Here is a 20,147-nt window from a genome sequence, read left to right on the forward strand (position 1 = left end):
AGCATTTTTGTGAAACACTGGCTGGGGAGGAGAGGGGCGTGCCTCGCACTCCTAGCCCACAAGTGCTTTGTTCACCGGCTGGTTGTGAGAGGGAGCAAGGAGGTGCCCTAGCTGTGGGGGTGCCTTGGTGGCACTCCCAGACCCTGGCAGCTGGGGGGCAATCGTCACTCCATGGTCCCTATGCTCTGGTTTCAGTCACTAAAATTGTGTTCCACACTATTAGGGATGTGAACAAAATGTGATTCGGCATCCGAATCAGCGTACAACCTTTTAGAACCGAAGGCTTCCACAATCCCTTTAACACAGAGGACAGCAGGTCCACCCCTGCTGCTCCTCTTCCACCCTTCACCACTTCCATACTGGCAGCACTCTCCCTAGCTATCAGTGCATGCCAGCAGCGCTCTGCTCCAGCTGCCTCCCGTGGTGCCAGCATACACGTCTGCTGTGCATGGATGGAGGCAATGTGTGTGCCAGCATCACAAGGGGGCAGCTGGGGAAGAGTAGCCCTGGTGCACAAGGATAGCTGGGGGGAGAGTATGCCAGTGGAAGAGAGTGGAGGAGAAGGAAGAGAGGTTGACCTGTTCTCCTCCATGTTACTTGGCTTTAAAGGGATTGTGCAGTGATTCGGAAGCCTAGTTGCATTTCAAGCACACCCCTGCATACCATCTCAGTGACTGTGCAGCAGTTTGGGTAATTTTTGAAATGAGGGTGTGTTAGGCTAACAAATCCTCCTCTCTGGACCATTGGGGTCTCCTTTTTCTCTCTTTTTGCATTTAGTGCCTTCCCATCTTTTGCCTGCAATTACGAAAAGTTCAACATATACAATATTTTTTGAGCAAAACAGGCAAGTTGTGGTTTATTGAACTGAAAGAACAAAGGTCACTGGTTCTATCATTCATGCAGGGCAGAAGCTCCCATCCTTGGGTCCCCAGATGTCGTTGGGAGGACAATTTCTATCGTCCCCAGCCACAATGGCCATTTGGGAACCCCTAACGTAGAGATTTCAATTAAATCAGCATTGGAAAGAGATACTTTTTAATACTTTGGGAATTTTAAAAAAAGAAATGAGTGTTAGAGACTTCAACTGTAACTATGTTCCAAGGATGTAATACAACCATACTGTTTAAAAACAAAACAACAAAACAAAACAAAACCCTGTTTTTGTTTTAAATCATTGATTGTCTAATGTAACATTTTGAATATTTGTTAAGCCCAAGATTTGTTCTCTTTACATAGCATATCCTGTCCTATTCCACTATTTCTCATGAAAAACTGGTTTGGAAACTGACGACAGACTGAAATCAGCTTATGAGAGGACATAGAGTGGGAAGATTGGCAGTGAAAGGGGAGGGGGGACACAAAATTTAACTGAGGTAAGTGCAAGACCCTTGCATTAGCCCAGGCCTGCACAACTGCAGTTCTCCAGCTGCTTTTGGACTACAACTCCCATGATCCCTAGCCACTATGGCCAATAGTCGAGGTGATGGGAGTTGCAGTCCAGCATTTGCAGGAGGGCCCTGTAGATTAACCTAACATGTTCTTTAGTCTTCATTTCCATGCTTTACACTGTGGCTTCATGGCTACACAGCGAACCTTGCAAGTGAAAGCAACACAGAGGGGGTGGGGGGGGGGGTGGGGGGAATCTAAGAACATCCCAATTGATTTTTCATTACTTGTGTAGTGATTTTGTTTCCTGCGTAGCCTGAATAATCCAATTTCCTCTTATTGTGTTAAAAACAGGCAAATCCAAAGATAATGGTTTATCTCTTATAACAGATTCTTTCCACATAAACATTGGCTCTTTGAGCAAGGAATCCTGTGCTATCTATCTCATGTATAAAGTTAGCGAATGCTGCAGCCGCAAGGCTTTCTTCAAAAGAAGACTTTTTCTTTTGCTCTATACCCACCCATTTCAGGATTATCAAATGTGGCTACTGGTGCTCATAATCTATACAGGGAATGATTCTGCAAAAAATCTACCGATATTGATTATGTGTTTCATTTTGTTTGGATGGCAATAGGTTAGGGGCATGGCAGTAAAGCCATGTCAAATCTCTCTCATATGGTGAAACTGCTTGAGAGAGATGGGATTGGGTGGCACTGTTTTACAGTGGTTCTGTTCCAACCTCTCTGGTAGATTCCAGATGGTGTCACTTGGAGACTGCTGCCCTACAAAGCAAGAACTAAAGTGTGGAGTTCCACAGGGCTTCATACTGTCTCCAATGCTCTTTAACATCTACACCAAACGACTGGGAGAGATCATCAGAAGGTTTGGTGTCAAAATGCTTATGACACGCAGATCTACTTTTCCATGTCGACCTCATCAGGAAATGGCATATCTTCCCTAAATGCCTGCCTGGAGATGGTAATGGGCTGGATGAAGGACAACAAACTGAAGTTGAATCCAAATAAGAAGGAGATATTGAATGTGGGGGGTTGGGATCTGAGGAATGGTTTAGATCTGCCTGTTCTGGATGGGGTTACACTCCCCCTGAAAGATCAGGTACATAGCTTTGGAATTCTCCTAGACTCAAAGCTCTCACTGGTTTCTTAGGTTGAGGCAGTGGCCAGGAGTGCTTTTTATCAGCTTCGGCTGATACGTCAGCTACGTCCATTTCTGGAGTTAAATAGGGGTATGCATAAAACCGGCTGGCCTGGTTCTAATCCGAACTGGACTCAAATCGGACTGGGCCAATTTGGTCTGGCACCCCTCAAACCCACCCACCCCAGTTTGGTTTGCGGGTGGGTGGGGTTGCGAGCATTATCTTAAAATTTTTTTTTAATTTTTTTTACACAGTCACACATAGGCCTATTGGGCATGCACAGCGGCCTCCAAAATGGCCGGCACACGGGGGTGGGACCCAGAATGGGCCAAAGACCATCTGAACAGGGCAATTTGAGGCATAATGGAGGCCCACAGGGGTAGGGGGAACTTCCGGAGACACACAACCCCCCTGGGCCTTGGAAAAGCCCCCTGGAGCAGGTATGTATCAAAAGATTTTTTTAAAGATAAAGCTCATGAACCCCGCCCCCTTGAACGGCTGGCAGGGGTTTGGCCCGACGTTGAGCCGCCAAACCAAAACTGTTAGACATCGAACCTGTTTGCACATCCCTAGAGGTATGTGACCTTAAATCAGTGGAACATATGCTAGTAACCTCCAGGCTTGACTATGATAATGCACCCTATGTGGGGCTAGCTTTGTACGTAGTCTGGGAACTACAATTGGTACAAAATGATTGTGTGACAGATTTTAATCTGTGATGTTTTATATTGTTTTTAATTTTGTGCACCACCTAGATGTACATATCAGGCAGTATAACAATATGATAGATAAACAAACAAGCAAACAATAAATAAATACTGTAAATATGGAGTGGGTACAAACCCAGAAGACCTCAAATCTAAGTTAAGTATGGAAGAAATCCCTCGCTGTTGCATGTATATTCTTACAACTTATTTTATTTAACATATTTCTATACCACCCAAACCTTGCATCTCTCTAACTTACAATAACAAATGCAGTTCTGCTAACAAACTTACTCTAAAGAATAGTTAGTGATGTTTTCCAAGCCAGTATCTGCATGCCCCACTGGTTCAACTCTGCTGTTTTCTTCTTCAGTCCCGTCTTCATCCTGGCAATGGCGGAATAATAATCATCATCAGAATCAGCAGCACTTACACATACAAATTTTAAAAAATGATTACAAATTCAAATTGAATGTGTACTTCTGTCTATCAACAGTTATCTGTGGATTATGCTACCAAATCATAAAAAACCAGTTGGCATAACTATTTGTATCTAGCTGGAATCGCACAATTTCAGGAATTTCAGAAACTTGAAATTTCTAATTGGAAATATAAATGCATGGCCTCAGAATATTGACTTAATTTGTTTTAAACTAAACAGCACAGTCAGCTTGAATTGTAGCCATCTTTAAGAAGAATTACACCTAGTGAAAGGTCTAAGACATGCTCCTTGGAGAAGATTTATAAAGACTTAGGAAAGCTACACACATTCACATGTACCAATGTGTACCATCTGCAAATGGTGAAACATGAGAGCAAGACTTGGATCTGCATCTCTATTCCTTTCACTGCAACTTTGCGATGAAGGCACACCTCTGATCTGAAAAACACTGTTCCCTCTAAGGCGTGCGCACATGTGTGCGCTCACAAGTTTTTTGATGTCTGCTCAGTTAATTTTAGATCCTGCTCAGGTTGAATGAGGAAGGCCCCATTCTGAATGCACATGCACACAAACGGTCTGGATACTGCCGCCCAGAACAAAACACATTCTGCACAAAGATGAAAAAAATTAGAGGGACCACTGCTGAAAACCTATTCCACAAAGTGTCCGGGTGACTCATTTGGAAGGGAATTTGGTCCAGCCCTTAATGCAAAGTGTTGAATGGAAAAGGGTTTTTGTTGTTGTTGTTAATGGAATATTGATTATGGAGCTGCTATACTTGTACTTAAACAAGTGTAATCTCACTCAATTCAACAAGTCTGCTTGTTTGTAGTGGTTTGTAGGCCATCAGTTTGCAACAATATTGTCCATTGCTACTGTCCATCCTCCACTGCCAATGAACGGAGGTGACTGTGTTCCACTAAGTATTATTTGCTGAATAGGATGCCATGAAATTACAGAAGACGTGTTTAAAAATTGCTAACAAAATTAGTAAAAGGAATATTAAGACAAAACAATAATTATTTCTCAATTCAAAAAGTTAAAAGGGGGCTATGTTACTTTATTCATATGGAGGCTTATATTACAACTAAAGTAAAGGTAATGTGTGCCGTCAAGTCGATTTCAACTCCTGGCGACCGCAGAGACCTGTGGTTGTGTTTGGTAAAATACAGGATGGATTTACCATTGCCATCTCCTACGCAGTATGAGATGATGCCTTTCAGCATCTTCCTATATCGCTGCTGCCTGATATAGGTGTTTCTGATAGTCCAGGGATTCAAACCGGCAACCTTTTGCTTGTTAGTCAAGTATTTCCCCGCTGCGCCATTAGGTGGCTTATATTACAACTGCACATACTATTTTTACTTCTTTAATTTGACAACTGGGAATACCATTACTGATAAACTATACATATAACGGGTTTGGGAAAGGAGGACCCAAAGCATTATGCATGGAAATGTTTGTCTTTAATTGTCCACATGCCCAAACAGGAGATTTGTATTGTAACCAGTAGGCTTTCAGAGTGCAGTTTTAGATTCCACAGGCTGAGGCATCAATCAGCAAAATAAGTGATGGGTGAAGGGTTATGAGTTCAGCACAGAGAGAGTCAGACAATATATTAAATTATTGAAGAGATATTAAAGCAAGGCAGAGGCAGTCTGTAATGTCCAATTGACATTTCCTCTGAGAGTCTGCAAAAATAAGAAGCTGGATGTACCAAGCTTGCCCTGTGAATTGTAGATTCTGGATGGCAGCTCGCTGCGTGAAACCAAGCTCCTTGAAGATTGATGATCCTGTATTTTGAGAGGCTCTAATATGCACTTCTTAGTCATCTATCTCTCTTAAGCACCAGGCAAGTAATACATTTCAAAGGTTAACCAGCAACTTGAACTTGCCTAGAACTGCATTAGAAATGTAAACACCAACTCAAAATAAGATATTTGTGTTAATTAAAAAAAGGGGGTTCAAATATAATGAATAATGAGTCTGCGAGCAACATGCTTGCACTCAAAGGTGGTCTCGGCTGTATTGATAGCAGAGGACACGTGTTAAAATTTAGTCCAGGGCGCACAGCTGAAAACAATATTTAAGGAGGACAGACAAAAGCCTTGTAGATGCAGACTATCTGCTCCCTTCCCAACGGATATAAAGGAAATGACTCTTGCACCTTATGCCCTTTAAGGGATAGCTTTTCAGGGGTGCTGCTGGAAGGCAGAGGCTGAAACGAGCTTGTGCACATGGCCCTCTGGATCCCTGTCTAACTCTATGAAGTTAAGAAAAACAGATGGTTGAACCAAGACAACGGTTGCAGCATTTAAGAAATCCCCAAACCATACCTCTCATATCTGAAAAGACTTATTTAGGGAAGGAGCGATGAGGTGCTCATTAAACGTTGGTGATTTCCCCTTCCACCAACAGCAATTCAAACTCAGCTAAGAGGCACCTTTTAAAGTGGTGATTATCCTCTATTTAGCAAGGAGAAAGCAACTGGCCCTATTCAACCCCAGCAGAGCATCCCTCCAGTGGCTGGTGTCTACCCTTTGGTTTCTTTTCAGACCCTTTTGGGACAGGAAACCGTATGTATGTAAGTAAACTTATTTTAGAACTTTGTTGAAATGCGGGCTATAAATATTCATTGTAGCAGTAATAGTAAAGTTGAACCGTCGAGTTGGTGTCGACTCCTGGTGACCCAGAGCCCTGCCGTTGTCTTTGGCAGAATACAGGAGGGGTTTACCACTGCCATCTCCCACACAGTCTGAGATGATGCCTTTCAGCATCTTCCTATATTGCTCCTGCCCAATACAGGTATTTCCCAGCGGGATATAAATGTAAAAATAAAATAATAATAATAATATCCCCTCTGTTGTTTGTAATCGCCATGACCCCACTTTCACAAATACTAAACAAAACAGGCCTCGGATACCAAACATCTAAAACATCAAGTCAAATCAACCATCTGCTCTACATGGACGATCTAAAGTTGTATGGAAAGTCCCAGTCAGAAACTGAATCACTGCTAAGCACTGTCCGTATATTCAGTAGCGATATAGCAATGGAGTTTGGACTAGACAAGTGTGCTGCATTAATAATGAACAGAGGGAAAATAAGAAAAACAGAAGGAATAGAACTGCCCAATGGAAGCAACATCAAGAACCTGGAAGAGAAAGAACTTTACAAATACTTGGGCATTCTCCAGGCTGATAACATCGCACACACTGAAGTTAAAAGAAAAATCGGAAGTGAATACATCAGGTGAGTTAGAAAAATCCTCAAGTCCAAACTCAATGGCGGGAACACCATACAAGCCATAAACACCTGGGCTATACCTGTCATCAGATACACTGCAGGAATAATAGACTGGACCCAGGCTGAGCTAGAGACGCTGGATCGTAAGAACAGGAAAATAATGACCATCAATCATGCTCTGCACCCCCGCAGTGATGTCGATAGGCTCTACCTCCCTCGCAGCTCAGGTGGAAGAGGAATGCTGCAAGTCCATCAAACAGTAGAGGAGGAGAAAAGAGGCCTTGAAGAATATATCAAGGACAGTGAAGAAGATGCACTTCAAATGGTCAATAACGCAAAACTATTCAACACCAATGAAACAAAGCAGGCCTACAAGAAAGAACAAGTCAAGAACCGAGCAGAAAAATGGAAAAATAAGCCCCTGCATGGTCAATATTTGCACAATATAAGTGGAAAATCAGACATCACCAGGACCTGGCAATGGCTTAAGAATGGCAACTTGAAGAAAGAAACAGAGGGTTTAATACTGGCTGCGCAAGAACAGGCACTAAGAACAAATGCAATAAGAGCAAAAGTCGAAAAGTCAACAACAAACAGCAAGTGCCGCCTTTGTAAAGAAGCAGATGAAACTGTGGACCACCTAATCAGCTGTCGTAAAAAGATTGCACAGACTGACTACAAACAAAGGCATGACAAGGTAGCAGGGATGATACACTGGAACATCTGCAAAAAATACAAGCTACCTGTAGCCAAACATTGGTGGGACCATAAAATTGAAAAAGTTGAAGAAAATGAAGATGCAAAAATATTATGGGACTTCTGACTACAAACAGACAAACATCTGCCACACAATACACCAGATATAACTGTAGTCGAGAAGAAAGAAAAACAAGTCAAAATAATCGACATAGCAATACCAGGGGATAGCAGAATAGAAGAAAAAGAAATAGAAAAAATCACCAAATACAAAGATCTGCAAATTGAAATTGAAAGGCTGTGGCAGAAAAAGACCCAAATAATCCCAGTGGTAATTGGCGCCCTGGGTGCAGTTCCAAAAGACCTTGAAGAGCACCTCAACACCATAGGGGCCACAGAAATCGCCATCAGCCAATTACAAAAAGCAGCTTTACTGGGAACAGCCTATATTCTACAACGATACCTATAACAACAGCAACAACATTGACAATAAAATTCTGGCATCCCAGGTCCTTGGGAAGGACTCGATGTCTGGATAAAACAAACCAGTCAATAACACATGTCTGACTGTGTAAAATAATAATAATAATAATAATTCAAACCGGCAATCTCTTGCTCCCTAGGGAAGTTACTTCCCCGCTGTACTATTAGGTGGCTACTAGCAGCAATAGTAGTACTTATGAAACACCACTCTGGAATCTCTTATGAACTTTCGGGGCAGCTTGTCAGAGATACTGCAGCAAGGTGGAGGCTGAACAGATCTTGTTCGCACTCAATCTGTTCAATTTCAATCTAAATCGAGGAAGAGAGCTAGTCTTGTGGTAGCAAGCACGAATTGTCCCCTTTGCTAAGCAGGGTCTGCTCTGGTTTACATTTGAATGAGAGACTGTATATGAGCACTGTAAGATATTCCCCTCAGGGGATGGGACTACACTGGGAAAAGCATCAGCATGCATAAGCAGAAGGTCCCAGATTCCTTCCCTGGCATCTCCAAGTTAGGGCTGAGTGACACTCCTGCCTGTAATGTTGGGGAAGCTGCTGCCAGTCTGTGTAGACAATACTGAGATTGATGGACCGATTTTCTGAATTGGTGTAAGGCAGCTTCCTAAGTGCTTAGTGTTGAGAAAACTCCACGACTGATCTAGAAGCATGGCTGCATTTACAGGACCACCCCACCCACCACTTCCTATCTCCAAACAGTTGATTTGTGTAAGGGCAATGGAGAACCCAGAATGTGTTCCTATTAACAAATTTAATCCATACTTCAGGGCCTGACTTCCATAAGAGAGAAAGATCCAAAAAGAAGCAGAACTACTAATGCAACCCATATTCTTGGATGCAGCAATCCTCCCTCTTGTGATAGTTACCAGAGCTTCTGATGGGGTAATCTGTGAAGAAGCATTTTCATACACCAATCCATATTATGATTTGCTTCTTAGCCATAAATCTTTCCTTTTCCTTTTCAATACAATATCTTCTTGTCTGTTTATCATAGAAGAGAGGGTGTGCTTCACCTTAACCACAACAAAATAATGCTTTGTAACACTTCTTATGTTACCTTGATGCAGTCCAAATATTTCAGATATGAAAATAAAATCATAGGTTGGGAAGAATCCTTGACCTGACATTGCACTGGAACATAAGGCAGAGTCCAAAACTAGGAGCACCTTCTACCAGCAACATATGGAACATAGAAACTTGCCTTGTACTGATTCAGACCACTGAGTCATCTAGCCCAGTGTGGTCTAAACTGATAGGCAGTGGTTCTCCAGGGATTCAGCCAGCCCCCACTAGAGATTCCAGAGGTTGAACATGCAAGTTTTCCCATGCAAAACATATGCTCCCTCTATCACTGATCTAGGCTCCTCCCACTTTCCTGAAGACCAAGGACAATACCAACATCTTTAAAGTCCTTTGCGTTCTGCATTGTGCCCAGAACATCTCTTCCTATGTATTCCCTCCTCTCATTTATTCAGACTGGTGGGTAAAGCTGTCATTCTATCATTTAAAAGTCTCTGGACCTAACCTGATGTTAGAAGGGACACATAACTTCTGTTGCCCCATCTCTTCTCAAGTGTTGTAATGTTTCTTTGAACATAACTCAAAGTGACATCATAACATGGTGCACTGTTCTGCCTCATATCATTTGCTGTAACTATCAGGATGATGCATAGTGCAATGACATCACATCAAGTGCTGTGTTCAACTAGACATTATGAGGAGTGGAGAAGAGACACAAAGCAGTGGCAGCTCATGTCTCTCATAATAATTAAGAGTCCTAGATTAATCTAAACAGAGCTATTGAACAGAGCCCTCAGTCAAACTGGTCTTACAGAATGTTTCCCCTTCTGCTCACTTGTGCTGAATCCCACAAACATTTAGGAAGTTTCATAAATGCTTCTCTCTTTTGTCAAGCATTCTAGGAAGTGCTTTAACTTCACAATATTGTAGTTGTATGTGGCATTTTATGTTATTCTCTCTTGCTGTTCATATGGATTTTTTTTAATTAATTGGATTTTATTTGTATCTACATTGATTATTTTCCCTTAATGGTGTTACTTTAGAATTGTTTTAAGCCAATTAGATGAAGCTGAATTTTAATAGCACCACACACTTTTTAAGAACTACGCATAATACATATTTGGAATCTTTGAAATAAACCTACTTCCCAGGAAGACATGTATTTTTGGAAATTATGTTTTCCCAAAGTTTTAAAACCTCTAAAAGAAAAACATATTGCTTCCATCTGATTTTGATAATCGTGTGAGCCCAAAAATTATGTGTCTGAATTATTACAGAGTCTAAACTTCCCTAGAGCATAAGTATCATGGTGCTATAATCAACAGATGCATCCTTTAAAAAACCCAAGAACTTTAATATTGCTGTAATCAGGCACACACTTCTTTCCTATATAACACAGACTTTCATTTACATGGAACCAAATGTAGATTAATTTGGACACCTGCACAGGGAAGTAACTTAGAATTCTCATTTGCTTAAAAAAAGTAACTAGCTCTGAAAGTATCTGCATCAAGTAATTATTGCCTAGGTTTTCTTAAATTAAAAATCCCACCTGTTACTAGGGTAAAATTAGAAAATGGTATACCTTATTTAGGGTCTTGAGAGAGTTCCAAATCTAATGATATAGGAATCTTAAACTGCATGTTTTATACAATAATAACTTTTAAAAGAAAATTACAGAAAAATCTACATTTACATAGATGAATGCTTTGCATAATCAACATTTGATTGATTTTCAAACATTGTTGAAAGAATTCAGCATTGCAATATGATTTAGGAATCATATAGTAATTACACAGGTTACAAATTGGTTCTTATCAGTCACCTTTTTGCCCCTCCCCCCATTGGTTATTGAATGGAATACTCATGAATATTCTTACCCTGATGCTTATCCACATTTAAAATTGTAATACTAATTCAACTTATATTCCACCTTCCCCAAAAAGGCAACTCACAATCAATCACCCCTGAAACATCATGTGAGATAACATTAGGCTCAGGGGTAGGCAACTTTTGGCACTCCACTTGTTGTCAAACTACAATTCCCATCATCCGCAGCCACAACAATTTGTGGTTGGGGATGATGGGAGCTGTAGTTCAGTAACAACTGGAGAGCTGAAGGTAGTCTACCCCTGAGCTATGAGATGGTAATTTGCTCAAAATCTCTTTGTAAGCTTCATGGCTGATGTGGGATTGGACTGCTATTTTTAAAGCCCCTCCTTCTCCAAACTGGAACTTCTACAACACAAAAAGAAAAGAAAAGAGTGCCTTTAAATTATGAACAGAATGTCACCAGTTTCCACTGGGGGTGTGGGGTACAATTCTTCCACAAAAGAAAGGAATGGCTTATTTGAATCCAGTGGTCTCTGGAATGAATTACTTCCAGAGACCACTGAGTCCTCCACATCCCTCATGGAGAAATTAAGCCATAGCACATGGCATAAGGGTCCCAACTCTGTGTGTGTGTGTGTGTGTGTGTGTGTGTGTGTGTGTGTGTGTGTGTAGAACATGCACATATGGCCAGAAACGAAAATAAATACATCCAAGATTTAGAATCTAATGGAACACTTGCTTCTTGTTTTATGCAGTTAAAAAACAAATCAAAAACACAATATAAATAAGGCTTTGTTATTTCTGTAGCATGAATTTGCTTTATTAAGGGAGTGGTCAGGAATAGCTGAACTAATTCAACTCTCTTTCCAGCCTTGAAGGTTCCACCAGTCTTGGCTTCAGAAGTCCCGAAGTCTTCTTTCAGGTCCTCTTCCATACGTCTGGGCCCCAATTCTTCCAGTAGTCTTCTTGGAGGCATAAGCATTCAGCTTCCAACAAGAGAATTCCAGAGTGCTGCCAATCCACAGCCACACCTATCTCCTCAGTGACCAGCTGGTTTTGCCAACCAAGTATCTTAAGGAAATTCTCAGTCCAATAGGCCCTATCTGTTCCAATGGGGACACAGCTTTCCTTCCTCCCTTAGTAACAAAAATGGCTGCTTAGCAACCTTAGAACATAATCATTCCTATAAAGGTTTCTTTCTGTACAGCTCCTGAGCCTATACAAAAGACATATCACTGCTAAGCCTACATTCAGACAACTTTTAACCTCTTTACAAAAAAACAACATGCCTCTCCCCCCCCCCCCACTCATATATATGTCAGTTCTTCACAGGGGGAATTGTCAGAAGGGGGATGCTTGACTTTTCCTGCACCCAGTGACTGTCCCCAGCAAATGCCTGGGCAGTTTGGCTAATTTCTAGTCCTGGAGCTGCATCTAGACTAAATCATTCATTTCAACAGTGCTTAGTCATGACTGCCCTTGGAGTCCAGCTAGTAAAAAACAGCTGGTGGGGGGAGGATCTATGATTTTCAACAATTGTGAAGCATGAGAAGGGTTAACTATCATCTCCTGCCTACAGATCCTGCCCTTCCCTTCCTGCAACAGTGCTATGGAGAAAGCATGGAGTTGAGAATCCTGTGTTTAGATCCTAAAATGTAGTTAGAGAGGAGAGCTGGTCTTGTGGTAGCAAGCATAACTTGTCCCCCTAGCTAAGCAGGGTCCACCCTGGTTGCATATGAATGGGAGACCACATGTGAGCACTGTAAGATATTCCCCTCAGGGGATGGAGCTGCTCTGGGAAGAGCAGAAGGTTTCAAGTTCCCTCTCTGGCTTCTCCAAGATAGGACAAGATTTTTTTTATTGAACCAACAAACTACCAAAGCATACAGTACGTTGCCAAAGCACAATGATATACAAAGTGGTTGTTTGTACATGATATATCTACAAAGATTAACACACAAGGATTTGGAAACACACAAGTTATGAAGTATATGCAGGTAGTACTGTAACTCGGGGGTGGGGGATTACAAGGCACATTAGGTAATCGGCGGGGGGGGGGGGGTTACGTCCAACGTTCATTTCCATAATTTGTCCCATTGCTGTTTAGAAGAGATATTCTTGTCTTTTTGCACATAACCATACAAACTTTTCCAGAAGAGATTTACTGTCTCATCTGCGTGAACCTCTTGGTCACGTCTTCCCTCCCTATTCCTATGCAGGAGCATTGCATAAATGACATACAGGTTTACTAACCTGGTTACGAGAAGGGGAACGTTCCAATTCCCTAGTATGAGGGCACCCGTCCCGTCCCGTTTCCTTGAAGGTTTCTTTCTGGGACCTCGAAAAGAGGTTCTATCGCTCAAACCCAAGGTTAGTTCTTCCCACGTCTGTTTTTCCAAATCAGGCCACTCTAACAGCTTGCTTACTCCCTGCCACACTCTTTTGGCTGCTACACACTCTTTTAAGAAATGTGAGTGGGGCTGAGAGAGATTCCTGCCTGCAACCTTGGAGAAGCCGCTGCCTGTTGACAATACTGAGCTAGATAGACTGACACTCAGTATACAGCAGCTTCCTATGTTCCATAAATAATTATAAAATAGCAAATTAATTGGTACTCAAAATAATAGATTGCACACATTTCATTCCATGTACTTGTATACATCTTTAATACTTATTTAATGCAAGAAAGCTACATCTTTCTGCTGCTTAAAACTCATACAGCTTCAATCTCTAAAATCTTTGTTAGAATCCATGCCACATGAAACATCTTTTTCTATACAATCAAGTTCAGTAGAACACCTTTCCTAAGAGACCTGCTTTCTGCTTTAACTAGCACAGACACACGCTTAACTGGCTTTCATGTCGTCTTCACTTCTTGATTAGCTGCCCAAATCTCCCGAGAGAAGCAATTTTCAAACTCAGAGAGAGAACTGGCAGCAACAAAACAAATCGCCCCTCTCCCTTCCTCCCCATCTACAGCACAAACAAATTAAAACACAACCTAGCTACAAGCCTACCTCAGTATATTCCACCCACCTAGATTTGAAGCTGTAGTTGGGAAGGAGAGCTGGTCTCATGGTAGCAACCCTTTGATAAGCAGGGTCTACATTTAGATGGGAGACTACATGTGAGCACTGCCAGATACTCCCCTTAGGGGATGGGAGCCATAGTTTAGATTTTGTGGAAGAACCGCTGCATGCTTCTAACTCCCAGGTTCTCAGGTTCACTCCCTGGCATCTCCAGGTATGGTTGGGAGAGATTCCTGCCTGAAGCCTTGGAGAGCTGCTGCTAGTTAAGTGTAAATATTACTGAGCTAAATGGTAGCATCCTATGTTGATGGTTTCATTGACCAGAGCCAAGCCTCAGACTCATGTGCTCCTCCTTCCCTTCCCTACTCCCCTCCCATGCTCCAATAATCTTCCTGCTTTGAACAAACCACAATTTGTCATGATGTTCAATCAGGTGTAACTACAGTTTGCACAAATGATAGTTTGCCTCAAAACCAGAATGGGAAGCCACAGTTTGAAGTGGGTTTCGAATTTCAGTTTGGCAGGAGAGCAGGCCATCATTTGCACAAACCATTATTACCCTAAAGAGACCTCACTGCAATCTATGGTTTGCTCAAACCATGAAACAAGGGACAAAATCAGAGCATGCAAGGGGATGGGATATGGAGGAAAGAAAGTGCTAGCATGAGGCTCTTATATGTGAAAAGAAGTCCTTTTGCCATTTTAAGCAATAATTTACATGTGAACCAATCCAAGGCATAGACAGTCTGTCATTGAATGAGGCAAAACAAATTAATAACCCTAAGGAGTTTATTGTAATCATGGGTGTCTAAGATCATCTTATCTATCTATATAAAATGCCAAGGACATACATGGCACATCTCACAATAGTTCTGACGACAGGCACAGAGGAGGGCTGAGCAGTGGACGAAGTGGCAGCTGCTGCTGCGCTTGGAGCTGAGGGCGGGGTGAGTGGGGGCTGTGGTTGCTGCTTTCTCTTTTCCTTCTGGCCACCTCACCACCAGAGCCAAGGAGCGCCTCGCTCCTCTAGCCCACTGGGAAATGCTCCAGGAAGAGCAGCGGCATCGTGGCGGTGGCCTAGGCAGGCTCCAAATGCCGGCCTCCATTGTGTTGCTCCACCACGTCTCCTCACGAGGAGGATGGCGGGGCCGAGCTGGGGCTTTCCATCTGGCCTGTACGGACAGCCAGGCTCACCTTCCCAGACCTTTCTCCCCGCGGCTTAAGGCAGGGGGGAAGGCGGAGCAGGGGACTGAAATGGCTGGGGGGGGGCAGAGATGTGGCCAGCGAGGTGTGAGAGAGGGGAGACTGAGGCGGCGATGGCCTCCAAGAAAGGAGGTTTTGCTGCTTCCGCTGCCATCCTGGCAGAGCAGGGAGCCAAATCAGTGGTGTGTGTGTGTGTGTGTGTGTGTGTGTGTGTGTGTGTGTAAGAGACAGGGACAACTAGCGTGCAGATGTTCTGTGCCGGGGCAGCTAGTTTTAAGTATTAGTTGAAAGTGCTTGAAAACATATCACTAATACTTAATGGTCCACATAGTCATTTTTGAAAACCCCTGATGGCAATTTCAGTTTTCAGAGTGGTACAGAAAACAAACATTCTATAATGCTTTAAAAAAAATTCTTCTTCTATTATTAGTATTAGTATTATTATATAAACAGCATCCCCTTATTAGTGATGGTTTTTCCCTCTGTGGATGAGTCCTAGAGATTCCCATGCGTGAAAACCTCTGAGCTGAAATCACTATTGATGGGCACTTCAATTCCTTGCAAGCCAAGAATTTAGCTACCCAGAGATTCCCCTCATCAGGCGAATCTCCTATCACGTCACTTCAGCCCAAAGCAAAGCTAGACAGGAAGCTAGCGATCCCTTTCTCAATCCCCAATTTTATCTCTCTCTTTTACTCCTGTTTCCTCATGTCCACAACTGTATCACCTGTACCTTAGCATGAACCTGTGAATGCAAATTAGAGGCAACTTTATGCTATTCTCAAAACATTAAACCCGCCCCCCCCCCAAGGAAGATCACTACCAGCAAATCTGCTGAGGTGCTAACTAGGGATGTGCATGAAACAGATTATGTGATTTGTTTCGAGCTTGAAACAAATAGCAAAATCTTCATATTGATTTGTTGAAACAGTGGCCAAAGTCAGCTGTTTTGATAAATCAACCTCAAAACACTCAAATTCTTTTGAGTTCCATTTTTTGCAGGGAGAGCTGGTCTACCAATTTGGGGTCGGCAGGTAGACCAGTCCTCTGAGGCAGACCAACCCACTAAATCCAGAGCAGAGGGCTGGTCTGTCCACCAGCTGTAATCAGTAGTCCACCTCTCCCCAGAAAAACTAGGATGTTTTTTCCAGGAGAGCTGATCTACTAATTGGGTTTGGCATGTAGACCAGTCCTCCACCTGTACTTAATGCATCAACCCGCCTCAGACTGGTAGACCAACTCTTCCTGGAAAAATGGTGCTCGAAACACTCAAAAGATTTCAAGGGCTGTTTTGTTCTAAGCTCGAAACAGGCCCTTTATTTTAAGGGCTTTTTGTTTTGAGCTAAAAACCCTTGAAATGGCCTATTTTGGGTTCAAATCGATTCGAGTTTTAATCGATTTGGACATCTCTAGCGCTAACCCCTGCTTTCACTTGTAAGTCTCTGATCTTTAATGAAACTCAGCTTTGCTTGTAAGAAAGGTGTCTGTACTCTATTATGCCCTTCTGAGTACTCTAACAGAATCAGGTTTCCTGGTACCTTAATTTATAATATTTATTTATCATAGTTATATCCCACCTGCTATGTGTATCTCTAAGCGATATACATATTTTAAAACATAAAAACAGAATAAAAACAATAAAAGCAATTTTGCAAAATAAAAACTGTAAAACAGTTTTAAAATAGTTTTAACTAATAGCCTGAGAAAACAGGTGCATCTTGGGTTTGTTTTTTTAAAATCAATCAGAGATTGAGCTCTTATATTGACAGGGAGTGTATGCCAAAGCCCTGTGGGGCAGCCACAGAAACAAGCCAGTGGCAACCATAACCAGATCTTACTAAAGGTAAAGTGTGCCATCAAGTCGATTTCGACTCCTGGCGTCCACAGAGCCCTGTGGTTTTCTTTGGTAGAATACAGGAGAGGTTTACCATTGCCTCGTCCTGCGCAGTATGAGATGATGCATTTCAGCATCTTCCTATATGGCTGCTGCCCGATATAGTATCAGCGGGGATTCGAACTGGCAACCTTCTGCTTGTTAGTCAAGCATTTCCCGGCTGCTCTTACTAGGCTGCAGGGTTCATGAAAAAAGAGGCACTCCCTTAATACTCTAGACCCAAGCTATATGTAGGTTTGCACTAAAATAAGTTAAATTCCCCACATTAAGTCAAAGCATAGCCACAAAATGTGGAAACTACCACACTTCAAAGCAACCTACTAACAGCCCCCAAGTCTTACAAGGAAGAATGCTGCAGTATGCTATCAATACAAGCTATCCTCGAAATATACACAAACAGAAAACTATTGCAGTCTTCAGCAAGTCAAACAACAAAGCATGTTTTTAATCAAACAAAAGTCAGTTAAAAAAAACGCAAAATAAAACTTTGTTTCAAGCATACAATGGCAAGCCTCACAAGTACAAGCTCCGGTGTACATGTGTGACAACCTGGAATTATTCCAAGTAACAAGAGACAGTTGGCTTATTGGCTTGGCATTAGACCTTGCAAGAAGACCACACTAAATGCAAATTATCTACAGTATTGCTACCAAGTGCTATTGCACAGTCTATTAATGTAATGAGATCCATGGCGGGGCCCTTAGATCTTGCAAAATAAATCTAACTTCAGGTCTACCAGAGTCAGCAACTCTGAAGACCCTATACAGAAAACAAAATCTGCCCCCAAGAAAATACAAACAATGTGCTCAAGATGTAATTATGGAGAGCAAATACATTCCCCAAGACGTACTTTCCTTTCTGGTTAACAAAGAATTTGCAATTGTTTGACAAGGAAAAAAGAGAAGTACTAAACTAAATGGGCCAGAAGGAATATTCACCATGTGTCAGGAAGCACTGTAGGGAAAAGGAATGCCATCTCACAAGTTGGGGAGAGAAATTTGGGAGGCAACATTCTCAACAAGGATGAAAGACATACTCTTGGATATATTCAAGATAATGTGAACTTTTTCTTCTATTTAAAGATATCTTGTGATTAATACAGAATTATTAGAAATAAGAAAAACAGAATTTGTGCCCTTAGCACAGGAGTAGGCAGTCTTGGCTCTTCAGTTGTTGCTGAACTACAACTACCATCATCCCATGCTAATTGTGGCTGGGGATGATGTGAGTTGTAGTTTAACAGGCGCTAGAGAGCCACGATCGCCTACTTCAGCCTTAGCACATATTTAATATATGCCCATTTAGTAGTTTATAAAAGTATTCGTGCAGTATTTAGAACCAGTGAGTTGTCATGAAATAAGGATGTACTTAAGGGACAACATATAGCCTGAAATGCAGGGTGTGATGGCTGCTCATCCCCCATACTCCTCTCAGATAGCACCCCTGATAGAGGATTGAAATCCTAACCCAGACTACAGAAAGTTACAGCCGGTTCCTTCTACTTTCTGAGTATTGCCAAGTACTTCCATAGGCTACCAAACTGCTCCTGGAATCATCAGGACCAGGAGCCTGATTATATAAACAATGACATAAAACAAAATGCCCCAAGAAGTCTGAATTTGAAACTAGTTTTGGTGATTTCCATTAAATCAAATCACTACAATATGACTGCAATCCATACAGATTCACTCACTTCCTTCTCCCCAAAAGAAAGAGCCCAATAAAACAACAAACAGCTTGCACCCTTTTGACTCACTCTAACCAGTTAATCAAGTGGTTATTACGAGAACTAGCTTGGCTGGGCACAGAGCATCTGTGCCTCTAGTACTCCGCCTCCCCACCACCACTGTTTTCTTCCCCACCCACCCACTGCAACCGTCCGTCCCCGTGCCCCCCCCCCCCCGCCACCACCGTTCACTGCCATTTCCCCCCCGCCCGCCCACTGCCGCTGCCGTTTTCTTCCTACCCGCCAGTCTTCTTCCCCCTGCCCGCCCACCTTCCTGCCCTTCCACCCATCCCCATCTTGGACAGGACCCAGACTAAATTTATCATGGCTGAATACCACTGAAAGTAATAGGTATCAGTAGCAATTTTTCTCCAAAGGAATCTGACCCTTTATTATTTGGTTTAAAATCAATTCTCCTCCATGGAAGAGCAGCAAGAGGCCCAGTCAGAGCTCTTCGAGTTGAGTTCAATTCCTCAGGAATCAGTTTCTGAAATTAAGCCCCTTTCAATAAATCCCAGAATTCAGAAGAATGACAAAAAATAATAAGACTTAATAAGTAATATCTAACTTGTCCCATTGAGTTCAATGGTGCCGGGCGGTTCTGAGCAGCCCATGCCACTGTTGCAGTCTGCCAGGAACTGCCAGCTTCTTCTCCTTTTACACAAGGGTGCAAAAATATTAATAGTATTTAAAAAAAATAGTAGCATGCCCAGAGTCCAAAATTGCTATTTAGATTGGAAACAATCTAAGAGATAGGAAGTTGAGCTGTGGGCAGTAGTCACTGTGGTGTTTGGGTCTGATTCTGCTGTGTGTGTTAAGTTTATTTCCAGTTGTTTTTCACCTTTAAGGTTACCTAGGTTCACTTCACCTCTATCTCCACTGCCACCATTTATTTGTTATGAAACCTCTGTAACACTTAGGGTTTCTTTTCCTGGTAAGGTGACTTTGCAGACAGGAATCACTCAGCCAGAAATGCTTCAAACAAGAACAAGAACAAAATTTTATTAAAGATGTTTTCTGAGGTTTGTGTCCACTACTATTAAGGGGGGCTGTTTTGCTTGGTTACAATATTGATGTAAATTGTTTCTTTTTACAGAGTTTGGTTGCGTTTCAGTCAGTACTTAAAACTTTAACCCAGTTCCTTCCTAGAACTGTCCATGTTACCCATTCCTTACAACAGACTGTCACCCCCCAGGCTTCATCGCAGATAGTCCTATTCCCAGTCTATATCACAGTCTCTTTTTAATCCTTTGAGTCTAAAGCATCTCCTTTAGAGATGCTTCTCACCAGACCCCAAACCCCCACTCCTC

The 20,147-nt window shown here is 42.2% G+C and overlaps 1 protein-coding gene across 9 annotated transcripts in view; it reads right to left on the minus strand.

Annotated features, from left to right (window-relative positions):
* Nucleotides 1-20,147, minus strand: part of PARD3 (par-3 family cell polarity regulator) — a 766,284-nt gene that overhangs the window by 350,942 nt on the left and 395,195 nt on the right. For all 9 annotated transcript variants that reach the window (XM_053261606.1, XM_053261605.1, XM_053261600.1 and 6 more), the window contains one exon: nt 3,542-3,633. In XM_053261606.1, coding sequence (XP_053117581.1) covers nt 3,542-3,633 — 92 coding nt within the window. The remainder of the gene's footprint in view (nt 1-3,541; nt 3,634-20,147) is intronic.

Source organism: Hemicordylus capensis, chromosome 6 (assembly GCF_027244095.1).
Source record: "Hemicordylus capensis ecotype Gifberg chromosome 6, rHemCap1.1.pri, whole genome shotgun sequence".
Lineage (NCBI taxonomy): Eukaryota > Metazoa > Chordata > Lepidosauria > Squamata > Cordylidae > Hemicordylus > Hemicordylus capensis.